General features: G+C 40.4%; 1 protein-coding gene across 1 annotated transcript in view; it reads left to right on the top strand.

Moving 5' to 3' along the window:
* Positions 1 to 16,078, top strand: part of LOC126095073 (box C/D snoRNA protein 1) — an 83,638-nt gene that overhangs the window by 33,603 nt on the left and 33,957 nt on the right. Inside the window, exon 3 of the mRNA XM_049909755.1 lies at positions 5,906 to 6,000. Within this exon, the coding sequence (XP_049765712.1) occupies positions 5,906 to 6,000 (95 nt within the window). The remainder of the gene's footprint in view (positions 1 to 5,905; positions 6,001 to 16,078) is intronic.

The following is a 16,078-nucleotide window of genomic DNA, read 5'->3' as shown; positions in this document are numbered from 1 at the left end:
TGATGACTCTTTGCACAGACGCGACTAAGCGATTTTTATTTTCCACAAATTGCATTAACACAACATGGAATGCTAATGCGAATTACTAATAATACTAACACAAATAATGCATATGGTCAACATGTACTTAAATCTCTGCACACGTTCTACATTGCTAGAGGGGGAATTGACTCCTAGTCATCGTCTTGCGGAGCTGTAGTGCTCTTCTGGGAAAGGCAACATCTCCAGTCATGTGTGCTGCTTGCTATTCAATTCACCGACAGACTACTCCTCCCCAGCATTTCCTGTCCAGTTCTCTTATGCCGATAGACAAAATAACTGAACACACATCTATAAAGTGCAATTACTTTGATTATTAAGTACTGCAAAAAGGTGGGAATTTAAGGAGATGGGATCTGGACAAACTTATTAAACCAGAGGTTGTAGAGTTTCAGGGAGAGCATAAGGTAACAATTGTCACAAATGGAGGAAAGAAATACAGTAGAAGAAGAATGGGTAGTTCTGAGGGATGAAGTAGTGAAGGCAGCAGAGGATCAAGTAGGTAAAAAGACCAGGGCTAGTAGGAATCCTTGGGTAACAGAAGAAATATTGAATTTAATTGATGAAAGGAGAAAATATAAAAATGCAGTAAATGAAGCAGGCAAAAAGGAATACAAACGTCTCAAAAATGAGATCGACAGGAAGTGCAAAATGGCTAAGCAGGGATGGCTAGAGGAAAAATGTAAGGATGTAGAGGCTTATCTCACTAGGGGTAAGATAGATACTGCCTACAGGAAAATTAAAGAGACCTTTGGAGATAAGAGAACCACTTGTATGAACATCAAGAGCTCAGATGGAAACCCAGTTCTAAGCAAAGAAGGGAAAGCAGAAAGGTGGAAGGAGTATATAGAGGGTCTATACAAGGGAGATGTGCTTGAGGATAATATTATGGAAATGGAAGAGGATGTAGATGAAGATGAAATGGGAGATACGATACTGCGTGAAGAGTTTGACAGAGCACTGAAAGACCTGAGTCGAAACAAGGCCCCGGGAGTAGACAACATACCATTAGAACTACTGACGGCCTTGGGAGAGCCAGTTCTGACAAAACTCTACCATCTGAGACAGGCGAAATACCCTCAGACTTCAAGAAGAATATAATAATTCCAATCCCAAAGAAAGCAGGTGTTGACAGATGTGAAAATTACCGATCAATCAGTTTAATAAGCCACAACTGCAAAATACTAACGCGAATTCTTTACAGACGAATGGGAAAACTAGTAGAAGCCAACCTTGGGGAAGATCAGTTTGGATTCTGTAGAAATATTGGAACACGTGAGGCAATACTGACCTTACGACTTATCTTAGAAGAAAGATTAAGGAAAGGCAAACCTACGTTTCTAGCATTTGTAGACTTAGAGAAAGCTTTTGACTATGTTGACTGGAATACTCTCTTTCAAATTCTAAAGGTGGCAGGGGTAAAATACAGGGAACAAAAGACTGTCTACAATTTGTACAGAAACCAGATGGCATGTCCATTATAATTATCTGGGCTGTTATGCCATGACGGTTGATGAATTCTGTGTCAATTCCCAACGTTTCGTCTCCGACTGCAGGAGACATCTTCAAGGGGGTCCGTCGCTCAATGGAAGGTCCAACACACCCACTGGCTCGCTACTGACTGCAAGCCAGTGGGTGTGTTGGACCTTCCATTGAGCGACGGACCCCCTTGAAGATGTCTCCCGCAGTCGGAGACGAAACGTTGGGAATTGACACAGAATTCATCAACCGACCACGGCATAACAGCCCGGATAATTATAATGGACATGATATTTCCGGCTGTGAAAGTCTACATTTTAGAACCAGATGGCAGTTATAAGAGTCGTGGGACATAGGGAAGCAGCGTTTGGGAAGGGAGTGAGACAGGGTTGTAGCCTATCCCCGATGATATTCAATCTGTATATTGAGCAAGCAATAAAGGTAACAAAAGAAAAGTTCAGAGAAGGTATTAAAATCCATGGAGAAGAAATAAAAACTTTGAGGTTCGCCGAGGACATTGTAATTCTGTCAGAGACAGCAAAGGACTTGGAAGAGCAGTTGAACAGAATGGATGGTGTCTTGAAGGGAGGATATAAAATGAACATCAACAAAAGCAAAACAAGGATAATGGAATGTAGTCGAATTAAGTCGGATGATGCTGAGGGAACTAGGTTAGAAAATGAGACACTTAAAGTAGTAAAGGAGTTTTGCTATTTGGGGAGTAAAATAACTGATGATGGTCGAAGTAAAGAGGATATAAAATGTAGACTGGCAATGACAAGGGAAACGTTTCTGAAGAAGAGAAATTTGTTAACATTGAGTATTTATTTAAGTGTCAGGAAGTCGTTTCTGAAAGTATTTGTATGGAGTGTAGCCATGTAAGGAAGTGAAACATGGACGATGACTAGTTTGGACAAGAAGAGAATAGAAGCTTTCGAAATGTGGTGCTACAGAAGAATGCTGAAGATTGGATGGGCAGATCACATAACTAATGAGGAGGTATTGAATAGAATTGGGGAGAAGAGGAGTTTGTGGCACAACTTGACAAGAAGAAGGGATCGGTTGGTAGGACATGTTCTGAGGCATCAAGGGATCACAAAATTAGCATTGGAGGGCAGTGTGGAGGGCAAAAATCATAGAGGGAGACCAAGAGATGAATACACTAAGCAGATTCAGAAGGACGTAGGTTGCAGTAAGTACTGGGAGATGAAGAAGCTTCCACAGGATAGAGTAGCATGGAGAGCTGCATCAAACCAGTCTCAGGACTGAAGACCACAACAACAAGTGAGGACTTATTTGCAGTTGTTAAATGAGCTTTTTTGTAAAATACATTCCTATAATCAGTGGCTGAGAAGTGTTCAATTTATAACAGTAATGATGTCAGCAACCTTTGTAGTGTAGGGGATAAAGTAATTGGATTGGTGGTAAATGTGACAACTTGTTGCTGTCTATTGTTGACAGCATATTTTGAAGCTGTACAATTGTGTTGTTGTCACTTGGTGGTGAATTAATGAACAACCAGAAAGTTACTGCACTTCTCGCACTATTAATTGTGTTGTAGATAGACTGCATAAATCTTTTCCAGTCAGGAATTGATGGCACTTGTAGAGTAAGCTGCAATAAATGGAACCACTTACCACATATACACAGTATATCTCCCACAGTTGGTGCAATACGTCTGATGGAATGGAAGTGATCGTGTTCAGGTTTAGAACAGTAATCTCCTGTAATGCATTGCTTGTCTTGCTTTGAAGTATCTCAAGTTCTGTTGCAGAGGGAGACATTTAAGTCTCTAGGCCTCTTCAGATGTTGGGAGCCAAGGATGTGGTGATACATTTGATACCAATCACGCTGTGAAATGTATTTGCGACAGCGATAGTGCAAATCATGAAATTGACATTGTCAAATATGTATTGACAGCATGTACACTTGGGACAGATTCTTCAGTGTGGTTAACAGTTGACACTTGCAGTTGTTGAGCTTTTTTATGTAATAAGTCACTTAATAACTGCAAATAAGTATTCACTTAATAACCTGAAAATAACTCCACTATATAACCTCAAGCTCAGTTCGCAGACCTATGAAGGAGGGCAGTGCAAGAACACAACCCAGTGACCCATATTCCCTCACGCTTCGATCCCACACTAACCGACCCCCCCCCCCCCTCCACCTCCCTGGAACCTCCCCCTCCCCTGCCCCCACCCACCTGCCCCCCCCCCCCCTTTCCCTTCACCATGTTTCACCTCTGGAGGAATGTGTTTTATCCTGTGACATGGATCTACTATACTTAGGCATGTTACACACACATAATATTTTTTTCAACCCATTTCATTTACCAGTAAACAGTAATTTTAAGCCATTAAGACACTAATTTTAACAGACTGTGACTTTTTTCAGCCTCTGTAACTGATTTTTCCATCCTATGTAATGCAGAAACAATTAGTGGAAGAGAAGAAAACAAATAGGACCTTTTCTGTTGGAAATATAATGTACTTTAATTTTGTACTGGCAGATACTTTCGTTAGGAGCCGCAGTTTTAGTTATTCGAGAAAAACTTTTCAAAGTACCTTTAAACATCCCTCTACCCCAACACTCACACCACAATGGTCAGGATTTTTAGTATGTTGTTCAGGATATACCCTGCTAGCACCATGCAAAAATTTGTGACTAACACAATTTTTGCTCGAATTTTACTTAGGTGACTGCACTATGTACATTGTACAGTTGTACATTCTATTGGAAATACATTTTGTCTGAAAAGATATTTTTTTTTATTTAACTGTTTTACAATCATAAACACCATTGCAGTTCTGATATTGTATTGTTTACAAGGGAAATATGGTAATATTGTCACACTTCCAAAAGAGAGAAGAGTTTCTTTGTAAGAGTTACCACATAATAGTACTCTAGAAACGTGCACCGAAAGAAATATCAGAAAACTAAAACAACTGAGGATGAAGCTCTTAATAATTATGACTTGGAAACTGAGGTGGGACCAGATAAAAAATAGGAAGGAAACTTGTAGGCAGTGCATTGAAACCTGACTGAAATGGTTTAGTTGTGTCGAAAAGATGGTCTCTCAGAGACTGTGTCGAATATGATTTGAGAAGATATTGAAGACAACATGTTGAGAGAGAGAGAGAGAGAGAGAGAGAGAGAGAGAGAGAGAGAGAGAGAGAGAGATGGATTTATGGTGTGCTTTCGGGTGTTCAGTTGCATTGTTTGCATTTTTATGCACAATATCTTCTTTCAGTACTGTGAGTTGTGTTGTTACGAGTACTTCTTTCCTGGACTCCAACCAGACTATGAAGTATTGTGCATAAAAATGAAATCAAGAACTCTGCTAAATACCTGGAAGCACACCATTAACACCGTAACATAAAAGCCCGAGTTATCTCGTTTTTATTATTTTGACAGAAACTAAAATCCCTGGTGCACTCAGGCACTTAAGAACAGACCGAAAAAAATTAAACTCCACTTACATCTGTTTCAGCACTGATAGTTAAGTGTTCAGCTGCTAGAAAGCATCAGGTCCTACATTTGTAGCCTGCTGTTGTTTTTTGGTTGAAGTGGTTGCCACTAACTATCGCCTTTACTTTGTGCAGCTTTGGAAACTTGGCAACAAACCGCTCACTTCTAGGCTCTCTTCTGTATTGTTGTGTAGGCAGTGCTTGCAAAAATTAATGGCTATAGTGATCCTGAGTTCATCAGGTGATCAGATGAGTGAGAAGTGCTCACCAATGGTATGAGATAAGTAGGTCCACTGTGCTCCAGCCAGCTTCTCCAAAATTTATGTCCATGGGGGGGGGGGGGGGGGGGACTGCTATCAGTACATTAAGGGGTTAATCAGTCGTGCCAAGGAAACCCGAGAAATTACAAGAGACTGATTGATAGATCAGAAATGATCGAGCAGGGCAAGGTCTGGATTTGCAGCAGATTGTGGAGGAAGACACCTGTCTGGGCAGAAATAAGTGAAAAATTCTCATTTACTACGCTAGGAGACAGGGAAGGTTCAAGATAATGACTTTTGAGAGATTATGCCATTTTCAAATGGAAGAATCACTCTTTCATGATTAATGGTAGATAGTGTATTTTTATTAGTAGTAATTGCTATCCTTTTCTGTCCTTATGATCGCCAGTTTGTAGGCAGTAGCAGTGGACACAAGGTTCCATTTACAACTAAAGAACTGGAGTCTCTCTCCTTTATCCAGCTGTTTGGATGTAGCAGTTTCTTAATATATAAAATGTTAGGTCTGATGCAGTCGACTTTTTCCTGTAGGACAGTATAGTCGCAAATGCGTAATATATCTTAGTTCTGTTTTTATCATATTATCTTCTCAGAATTGAAGAAAAATGTGTTTTTTGCAATTTTTTTTTCTAATTACAGATTATATGCTTTTAGAAGAAATGACAAGATCAGTTGAAACATTTTCAAGAGACCCAACAAAACGGTTTACACGCTTGGCCACAGAATTGCCTCCGGTAAGATTATTGCACAGTTCTGAGTTAAAATGCATTTACATGTCGTGTGATAGTTGTTCTATTTTTGTGAATATAGTTTTAGTTGGGAGGCTTTGAAATGACACCTGCTATAATTTTACTCAATTTTAGTATAGATTTTATGACAGCACATTGTTGGATTCAATTTGTGTTAAGGTACTTTAAAATGATGTATTTCCTAAATTATAGTTTTTGCCAATTCAGAAGCGGGCTGAGAGATTTGTTACCGATAGGTTCAAACAACACATAAGTGTTATGGAGAGGCTTCAGGAACTAAAATAGGGAGGGCGATGTTATTTTCGAGAAACACTGTTGAGGAAATTTAGAGAACTGTGGGGGTAAAGACCATGAAGATAAGAGGCAAGAAATTAGGGCTCATATAGAGGCATACAGACAGTCGTTTTTCCCTCGCTCTGTTTGCGAGTGGAACAAGAAAGAAAACGACTAGAAGTGGTACAGGATACCCTCCGCCATGCAACAAAAGGTGCTTGTGGAGTATCGCTGTAGATGTAGAGTGCAGAAAAATAAAGTGAATAAGACTTGAAATATTGCTAATCGTTGCACCTATGACAGTATTAAATGATGATTCTGAGAAAATTGTTACCTCTTAATACTGTCACCAACTGACTGACTGTGTGTGCTCTTGATTGCTTCATGCTAAACTAAATGTAGATGTTTTTATCAATTGTTAGGTCTTCAAAAAAGTTTGCAGTATATTGTTAACATACCTATCAGAAATTAAAGGATTTGTGGAAAAAGATCAGTCCAATAATTTCTGTTGCACTATGTGCACACCACATTCCTGTCTTTACATCATGCCGAGGCATTGTTATGCACTTCAGGAGCGTTCTTACTATCATGCTTAGACTTTGGTAGACAGTTGCAGTACTGACTTAACCAACAGTATCTTAATTGATCAGTCAATGCACAGTCATTACCTTGCGATATCACACTTTGAAGTTTGTGCGCAGCTCTCTGAGCTAATACTACTGACAAAACAGTCTGAAGAGCAAAGTGGCTGAATAATTTTCTCACCCCTTAACTCATCTAATTCATTCTCAATTAAAACTGATAAGCCACCAACACCACAGGGTGAAACACAGGCCAGAACAGCATCTGGGGAACCCTGTCTGCATTTGGCAATATCGGTGATGCCCCCTTTAACATTTCTTTCACTTACAAATGTTTAGAAATATTAATATCATATTCACATTGATTCAGACTGCAAGCGGTGCAGTTACATAGCCAGCCTTGACAAAACTTAACAACAAAGCAAGCCCTGCTCTCTCCACTACAAAATTATTTATATTGTTCTAACAGTTGACAAACAATTTCAGTTAATTTTAATTTTGTAATTTACTTCTCATACTGAATTATTCAATGTTTCATTTCATGATAAGTAACATACAGATATTTCATGAAAATAATTGGACTGAAGGAGGCCACTTACTGAAAAGCAGAAGTGTTAGTTATTGATAGGCGCACACACACACAAAAGAAAGAAAAAACTGGCTAGCTTTCAGAGTTACCCTATGATGTGAGAGCGTAAAATACACGCGCCCCCCCCCCCCCCCCCCCCCACACACACACACAGTGCCTGCTAGGCTAACAGTGCCAGTGCTATTTTGCGGCAGGTGCACTGGTTGTGGTGGATAGAGGAAGAGACTAGGGTGGGTGAGTATTGTCTGAGAGGGAGGCGGCTGGCTTCCCAGCTAAGACTGTGGGAAGGAGGGGTGGCATTTATATGGGTTGGTACAACTGAAGTGACACATGCTAAAGGCAAAGTGGGGACATGCATTGGGAAGGGAAACTATTGGATGAAGCATGTGGAGGCAATGGGTCACCTGAGATTGAGGTCAGGATGATTATGTTAGCAGAGGATGTGTTACAATGATAACTCCCATCTGCGTAGTCCAGAGAAACTGGTGGTTGAGGGAAGAATCCATATGGCTCAGGTTGTGCAGCAGTTACTGAAATTGAACATGTTGTGCCACTGGCTGGTCAACTTTTTTCTTGACAACAGTTTGGTGGTGGCCATACATCCTAATGGACAGCTGGTTGGTAGTCATACAAATGTAAAAGGTTGTACAGTGTTTGCAGCAGAGTTGGTATATGAAATAGCTGCTTTCGCAGGTGGCCTGGCTTGTGTTGGGACAGGATGAGCCCATGGCAGGACTGGAGTAGGGGGTCCTGAGTGAGTGGATTGGGCAGATGTTGGACTTTGTCTGCCATAGGGATGGACTGATACTTTGTGTAGGTTAGGTGGGATACAGAATACCACTCTAGGAGGGGCGGGAATGATCGTAGGTGGGATGTCACTCATTTCAGGGCAGAGCGAGAGATAATCAAAGCCCTGGCGAAGGATAAGGTTCAGTTGTTCCAGTCCAGGGTGATATTATGTAACGAGGAGGGTGCTCCATTGTAGCTAATTCCTGGGGGTGTGTTAGGATATGACAAAGGAAATCTTTTAATTTACTAGGTTTGGGTGGTATTGCATGTCTGTCAAGGGCTTTGTGAGACCTTCTGCATACTGTGCTAGTGAGTTCTCTTCACTTCAGATACATCATCCATGGGTGGCTAGGATGTATGGGAGGGATTTTTTGGTGTAGAAGGGGTGGTAGCTGTTGAAATGTAAGTACTGTTGATGGTCAGTCGGCTTAATGTGGACAGAGGTGCGAATGGAGCCATCGGAGGTGTGGAGGTAGACGTCCAGGGAAGTGGCACATTAGGTAGAGGAGGACCAGGTGAGGCAGATGGGAGAGAAAGTGTTCAGGTTGTGACGGAATGTGGAGAGGGTGTGTTGGCCGTGGGTCCAGGTCATGAAGATATTATGAATGAATCTGAACCAGACTAAGGGCTGGGAGTTTTGGGATGTTAGGAAAGTTTCCTCTAGATGGCCAGTAAACAGGTCGGCATAGGAGATTGCCATGCGAGTGCCCGTGGCTGTGCCGCAGATTTGTTTGTAAACCTTCCCTTCAGAGGGAAAGAAGTTGGGTCAGGATATAGGTGCTAAGGCGTATAAGAAATGAGGTGGTGAGTGTGGAGTCCGAAGGACATTAGGAGAGGTAGCGTTTGATAGAGACAAGGCCATGGGCATAAGGGACGTTGCTGTGTAGGGAGGTGGAATCAGCATTAGTGAGTAGAGATCCAAGAGGTAAAAGGGTGGGGATGGTGGAAAGTCAGTGACGGAAATGGTTAGTAACAACTAAACACTTCTGTTCAGTGAGTGGTCTCCTTTTATCCTATTGTATTTACATTCTACAAGAACTTTCCTATGACTTTCATGAAAATTGTTCTTTTTACATTAATAAATGAATTTTACTTTTAACTGATTTTATATTTGTGATACAGGTGTTTACTACTTATGTAGGGTCGTGACAATTCCTTGTATAATTTGGTAATTTTTTTTATGTCTTAGTGTACTTCTTTCAGCTGACATTGTTTTCATGTTTAGACGGCGAATTATCCATTACCTGGTTATCACTGTGTAACATAACATAACTAACTCACAACTTTTATGTTAAGAAATTTTAAAATAAGCTAAAAACCTCTCATTTGCATTCATAATTGTTATACCATTACTAATTAGCATATTGAAATGTCAGACTGTCAGGAAGACAAACTTTTGAATACAAAATATTCACGTATCGTGTACTTCACTTTAATGCGGAATCATATATACTAAACTGTTGTTATGACTGCTAAATTTCGCTAGAGAATGAGTGTCTCGTGCATGAGATACTCTGTGCTCTGACTTTAATTTTCTCATGTCTGCTGCTGATACTACACTTGTCTATATTACTAAAATGCTATTGCAGAATGCGGTACCAATGCAGCTTAGGATCAACAAAAATTCAATTTTTAATATTTTCTGTAATTATAAGCAAAATTTAAAAATCAGAAAGCTGTCACAATCTACTTATTAAGAGGTAAAATCTTATGTTAAAAATTTAACACAACAAGACAAATATTACAGTTAGAAACTGTGATTCATTTTGAGGCAGCATGGCTGATGATACACCATTACCCAGACTTCATTCACCCAATATTTGAGAGCACTTGGTGACTTCCAACAAAATTCAAGTGTAATTTCAAATCTTCTCTAAACTTTTTCTCACTTATATGCTTAAAGGAAAATATTTAACACATTAAATTCATTTGTAAAATTGTCAGACATTTCAAACAGTTTTTTACAAGGGAGTTAGATTCATTAAAGAATCAGAGTTGCTGTTTGCTGTAGAAGACAACTCGTGAAGGTATTGTCTAGGTGATCCCTTTGTTGCTGTAGCTGTAGCTGAAAGGGAATTACAGTTTTATGCATCTATAAAAGGGTAGTTCCACACATCATATGACAACTTCCACTGTCATATGTTGGCAAAAGATATTGCTGAGAAACTGCAAAAATTCTGGTCCTGCATAAAATCACTAAGTGGGTCAGAACCTTCTATTAAATTAATCATTGACTAGCATGGTGTGACAGTAAAAGACACCAAAAGGGAAGCTGAAATTTTAAATTCTGCATTTTAAATATATCATTCATGCAAGAGAATCTTACAGATCTTCTATCTGAGTGCGTGGTTTCCCGGCAGTGTCCACTGATAAAATTCTCTCTAGCTTCCAGATGCGTCAAATGGTTAAAAATCCCCAAGCTTGGACATTGTCAAGTGATGAGTGTCTTCTGGTTGCTACTGTCCTTACATAGCCACACTGCCATCTGTAATGTTGGTGGTGCTCGCTACAGCATCATATTGGGTAATGTTTTTGTTGCGTATCAACTTCAGCTTTCCTGTGGTAGGATCCCAAGCCGTGCTTAGCTGCAGGTCGCCATCTTTTTTTAGGCTATTATCACGTATGAATGGTGTTGCGATGGGGAGCCCCTTAGCTCCAGTTATAGTCCACCTGTTTATGGAGTACTTTGATGAAATCACCCTGGACATGGCTGCTGCAAAGTGTAGTTGCTTTTATCACTATGCTGATGTCACATTCAGTGTCTAGTTTCATGGATGCGAAAACTGGGAGAATTCGTGGATCACATCAACAGTATCCATGACAATATCAAGTTCATGACAGAGGTACAGACAGATGATGCCTTGCTGTTCCTTGACCTCCCCATCCACCGTAAAGCAAATGGGTGTCTCAGCACCACAATGTTTACTGGAAACCCACCCATACGGAATGGTATTTGCATTCCAACAGCTATCACTATCTATCACAGACTTCGTGCATTAAGTGGAAGCTGTCTGAAACTGAAAGCCTGCCGAAGGAACTGAGCCACTTGTGGAAAGTATTCCAGGAAAATGGCTACAAAAACCACCAGATTTTGGAAGCCACCATCCCAAAAATACGTAAGCAGAAGGATCCCGAGGATGACTCGAAGAAGCTTGTGTTTTTGCCATTCTGTGACTCAGTAACAGGAAAGATTAGCCGGCTCCCAAAGAGGCATAAAATTGATTCACTCTTCAGAGCCCCAGCAAAAATTCCACAACTCATGAGGCCTGTAGATGATGATGTAGGTATCAGAACACCAGTAGTATGTAAAATACCATGTAGGTGTGGACAGTTTTATGTTCAACAGACTGTACATACTATTGAACAGTGCTGTGTAGAATATGAAAGATGCTTTTGCCTTAGATACTCTGAGAAATCAGTTGTTCCAGAAAACAGACGTTGTATTGCATTTGACAGTACATCTGTAATTAAACAGATAAATGGTTTCAGGGGATAGCATAATAAAGGAAGCTAGTGAGATAAAAGTCTGTGACAGCACCCTCAATAATGATAGTGGCCTGCAGCTAAGCATAGCTTGGGGTCCAGCCATCAGAAGCTTGAAGTGGGTGCAGCAGGTGCGCAACTAAAACATTACCTTATGTTGCACTGTAATGACCACCAGTGACGTCGCAGAAGGCCACACAGCTATGTAAGGATGGTAGCAGCAACCAAAAGACAGTCACCACTTGGCAGTGGCCGAACAGTGCTCAGCTCATGGTTAGAATTTTATCAGATATGCTATTGTTTGACCGTCACACAGACTTCTGTACAGAGGACGTAGAAGGAAGCATATCTGACGTTGAGGAGAAGCTGGGGAGGGGGGACCAGACCTGGAAGGAATCCCAATTCATTTTTACAGAGAGTATGCTTCGGAATTGGCCCTGTACTTGGCTTGCATTTATCTCAAATCTATTACCCAGCCCAGAGCCCCAAGTGACTGAAAGAAAGACCAGTTGATGCCTATATATAAGAAAGATAAAGGAACAAGCCCAAAAAATTACATACCAATATCCTTACCACCGGTTTCGTGTGGTATTCTAGAGTATATTCTAAGCACTTGAAGCATAAAAGCAGTTAATTGGCATAGATTTTGAAAGCATTGCTCGTGTGAAACTCAGCTTGCCTTTTTCTCACAAAATGTTCTGTGAACTGTGAATAAAGGCAACAGGGAGCCCATATTGCAGGATTTCAGGGAAGGATTTGACAAAATACACCACTATAGACTGTCAACAAAAGTCCGATTGTATGGGATAGGTTCTCACAAGTAAATCTACCCAAGGGGTAACTTTAATTTTGAACAGTTTTGAATATGTTGTTGTGTAGAGCAAAGTAAGAGACAGACGTTCTTTTATACGTACCCATGTGGTCGTTAAGGGGTGAAACGCCCCATTAAAAAAAAAGGAGTTAAATATTTCCAGACGAGTACCAATGAAATGGTAATAGATATAAAAAAAAACTTTGAGTAAAAGTTTTATGGTTTTTAATGTATGTAACAACAGTGCATCCAGGTTTGACTTATCGAACAACCCAGCATAAGAATTGGCATTGAGGCGGATAGACTTTGGACGTGCATACAGTGATGCAGATATATTTCAAGCTTATTTCTGGCAAATGCATCCTTGGAATACCACTTCATCATATATGACCGAATAGGGTACTATTGATGCTATGCATTTTACTACTAGTCAAATGTTGAAATGAAAAACAAAGTAGTGGGGGGGGGGGGAGGGGTGTTGGAAAAAAATGAACTTTTTTGTCAAATCTGTATGTGCCATTGTAAAAATACATTAAAAACTATAGAAATTGTAATTGAAGTTTTCTTCCATATCTGTTAACATTTCAGCAGTATTAATTTAGAAATATTAAACTCAATTTTTAAAGTGATGTTTCACCCCTTTAGCAGCTGTACAGCTATGTATAAAAAAAAGACCTCTTATTTTGCTCTACACTACAGCATTTTCGAAGCCTATCAAAATGAAAGTGCACTCCTTGACTATGTTTACTTGTCCGATATGTGAGTGGCCCAAAGACTTCTTAATTAACAGAACTCAGTACATTGTCCCAGACAATGAGTGGTCATCAGAGACATAGGCATCATTAGGAGCACTCCAGAGAAGTTGTGATAGGACCACTCTTGTTCTCTATATACTTGCTTGATCTGACAGAAAGGAATAGCAGCAATATGACTATTTGCTGACGACGCTGTAATGTACAGGAAAGTGTTGTCTCTGAGTGACTGTAAGAGGAAATATAATGACATAGCCAGAATTTATATTTGATGTGCCGAATGGCAGCTTGCTCTGTCGATTAAATATCTTGGTATAATGTTGCAAAGTTAAATGAAACAGAACTAATACATAAGAACTGTGATAGGGAAGATGAACGGTCAGTTCCAGTTTATTGGGACAATTCTAGGGAAGTGTGAGTCATCTGTAAAGGAGACCACATATAGAACACTAGAAAAACCCTTCTTGAGTACTGCTTGGGTGTTTGGGATCCCCACCAGGTTGCATTGAAGGAAGACTTTGTAACAATTCAGAGGTGCGGTACTAGATTTGTTACCAGTAGGTTTTACAAACATGCGAGTGTTACAGAAATTTTCCAAGAAACCAAATTCCCGGAGGGAAGACATCATTCTTTTCTCGAAACTATTGAGAAACTCCATGGAACAGACATTTGCGGCTGACTGCCAAACTATCCTACTGATGCCAACATACATTTCTCGTAAAGACTGCAAAGATCAGACAAGATAAATTAGGGCTTTTATGGAAGTGTATAGACAGTCATTTTTCCTTTGCTCCATTTGCAAGTGGAACATGAAAGGGAATGACTATACTGGGGTGCAGGTATGACTGCATCTGAGTAAAGCATTTTGTGCAGACAGAGAGGGAAAATACTTGCCACTTGCCAATTAACCCTTTATGTGTTGTCAGTACTATGCAGTCAGCTTTCTGGGCTGCTGTCAATACTGTTATTCGTAAGAGTTTCACTATCCAGTGATACATTGAGCACATAGTAAAGAATACTCTACTCATACTTTAATTTCACATTTCATACAAACATTCTGAGCAGTTTTTTTGCTATTTTCATGGATTTCAAACTATTTTTCAGTTACTTATTTTGATATCTTCTATGTGACCAGAGAAATAACGCATTTTTTATCGTTATACGAGGGTTGAAACTTAAATAGTGGCAACTACTTGTTCACAACTGATACAAAAGAGTTACATGTTTGCACTTGTTACTTTCCTTCAGAGTAGTCACCAGTGTTGTGTAGAACCTGTTGCCGGCGATGTGGAAGGCATCGTATACCGTTAGCAGAGCCTGTTCTGTTGATGGTGCGAATGGAGGGGTCTACTACCTGTTGAATCTCTGGAACAGTTCTGAAGTGAATGCCACGAAGTGGTTCCTTCCTCCTCGGAATCAAATCAAAGTCACAAGGACTTAAGTCTGGGGAGTATCACCTGTGACCAGCTTTGCAAAAGAAGCGGCGACAAGTTCTGAGCAACCCACCCATCATTTTGCACGACAATGCACTGGCACATACAGTGCAAACTGTGGGTGCCCTGTTTGGTCAATGGGACTTTAATTTTCACTGTCCCCCTCCCTCCTCTGTTATGTACAATGCACTTAGCTTTTCACTCTTATTAACTCGTGCATGAAGTTTTAGTAGTAATATCTCTCTTGCATATCATCCTGTCTTCCACTTTTAAGCTCTCAGGTTTTCAGATCTCATCCAGTGCAGTCCCCAACAATCAGTCTTTCCTTCTCATCCTGTCTGATAAATCTCCCCTGTCCCGGGGTTCTGGGTGACTTTTCTAAACTGTACCTCATTCCCTAGACCTCTCCAGTTCTTTTCCTTCACCCCTCTTCTTTCCCCTTCAATTCTTCCGCCAGGAGGAGGAGCCACCGACTCTGAAAGTTTTTAAAAGTTAAATCCTTTAGTGTGTGTGTGTGTGTGTGTGTGTGTGTGTGTGTGTGTGTGTCCGTCCCATGCCGCTGTGTGGTGAGTAGATTTTATTTTTATCTGTCTGACTTTTAAGGCATAGCTGCAGATGGTGTGATACTATGTTTTATAGGCACGGAAGAAACAAACATCCAGAGGCTGAATATGCCCAGTCATTCCACATGGGATGAATTGCAGTGAATTCAGGAGGGATACTTTGCTCTAAAGGAGTATAATTCGTATACGCAAAGCGATAATCAAGCAAAAGCAAGTTATTTTAACCAGCTCATGGCCAAGAGCTGTGCTACTACTGTACTCTTGCTGTCTGTGGCATAAATATTCCCTAATGCCCTTGCAAGAAAGAATCTCAGGGAGCAGAGCACTTCCATCTCTTGCAGCCCAATAAATAATTTTTCACCCAATTGACCATCCAGATTGTTGCTGTTGTTGTTGTAGTCTTCAGTTCTGAGACTGGTTTGATGCAGCTCTCCATGCTACTCTATCCTGTGCAAGCTTCATCATCTCCCAGTACCTACTGCAACCTACATCCTTCTGAATCTGCTTGGTGTATTCATCTCTTGGTCTCCCTCTAAAATTTTTACCCTCCACGCTGCCCTCCAATACTAAATTGGTGATCCCTTGATGCCTCAGAACATGTCCTACCAACCGATCACTTCTTCTAGTCAAGTTGCACCACAAACTTCTCTTCTCCCCAATCCTATTCAACACCACCTCATTAGTTGTATGATCTACCCATCTAATCTTCAGCATTCTTCTGTAGCACCACATTTCGAAAGCTTCTATTCTCTTCTTGTGTAAACTATTTATCGTCCATGTTTCACTTCC

The sequence above is a fragment of the Schistocerca cancellata genome, chromosome 8, assembly GCF_023864275.1.
Source record: "Schistocerca cancellata isolate TAMUIC-IGC-003103 chromosome 8, iqSchCanc2.1, whole genome shotgun sequence".
NCBI classification, from domain to species: domain Eukaryota; kingdom Metazoa; phylum Arthropoda; class Insecta; order Orthoptera; family Acrididae; genus Schistocerca; species Schistocerca cancellata.
Note: the sequence above shows the minus strand (reverse complement) of the source record. Positions and strands in the feature narration are given on the sequence as shown.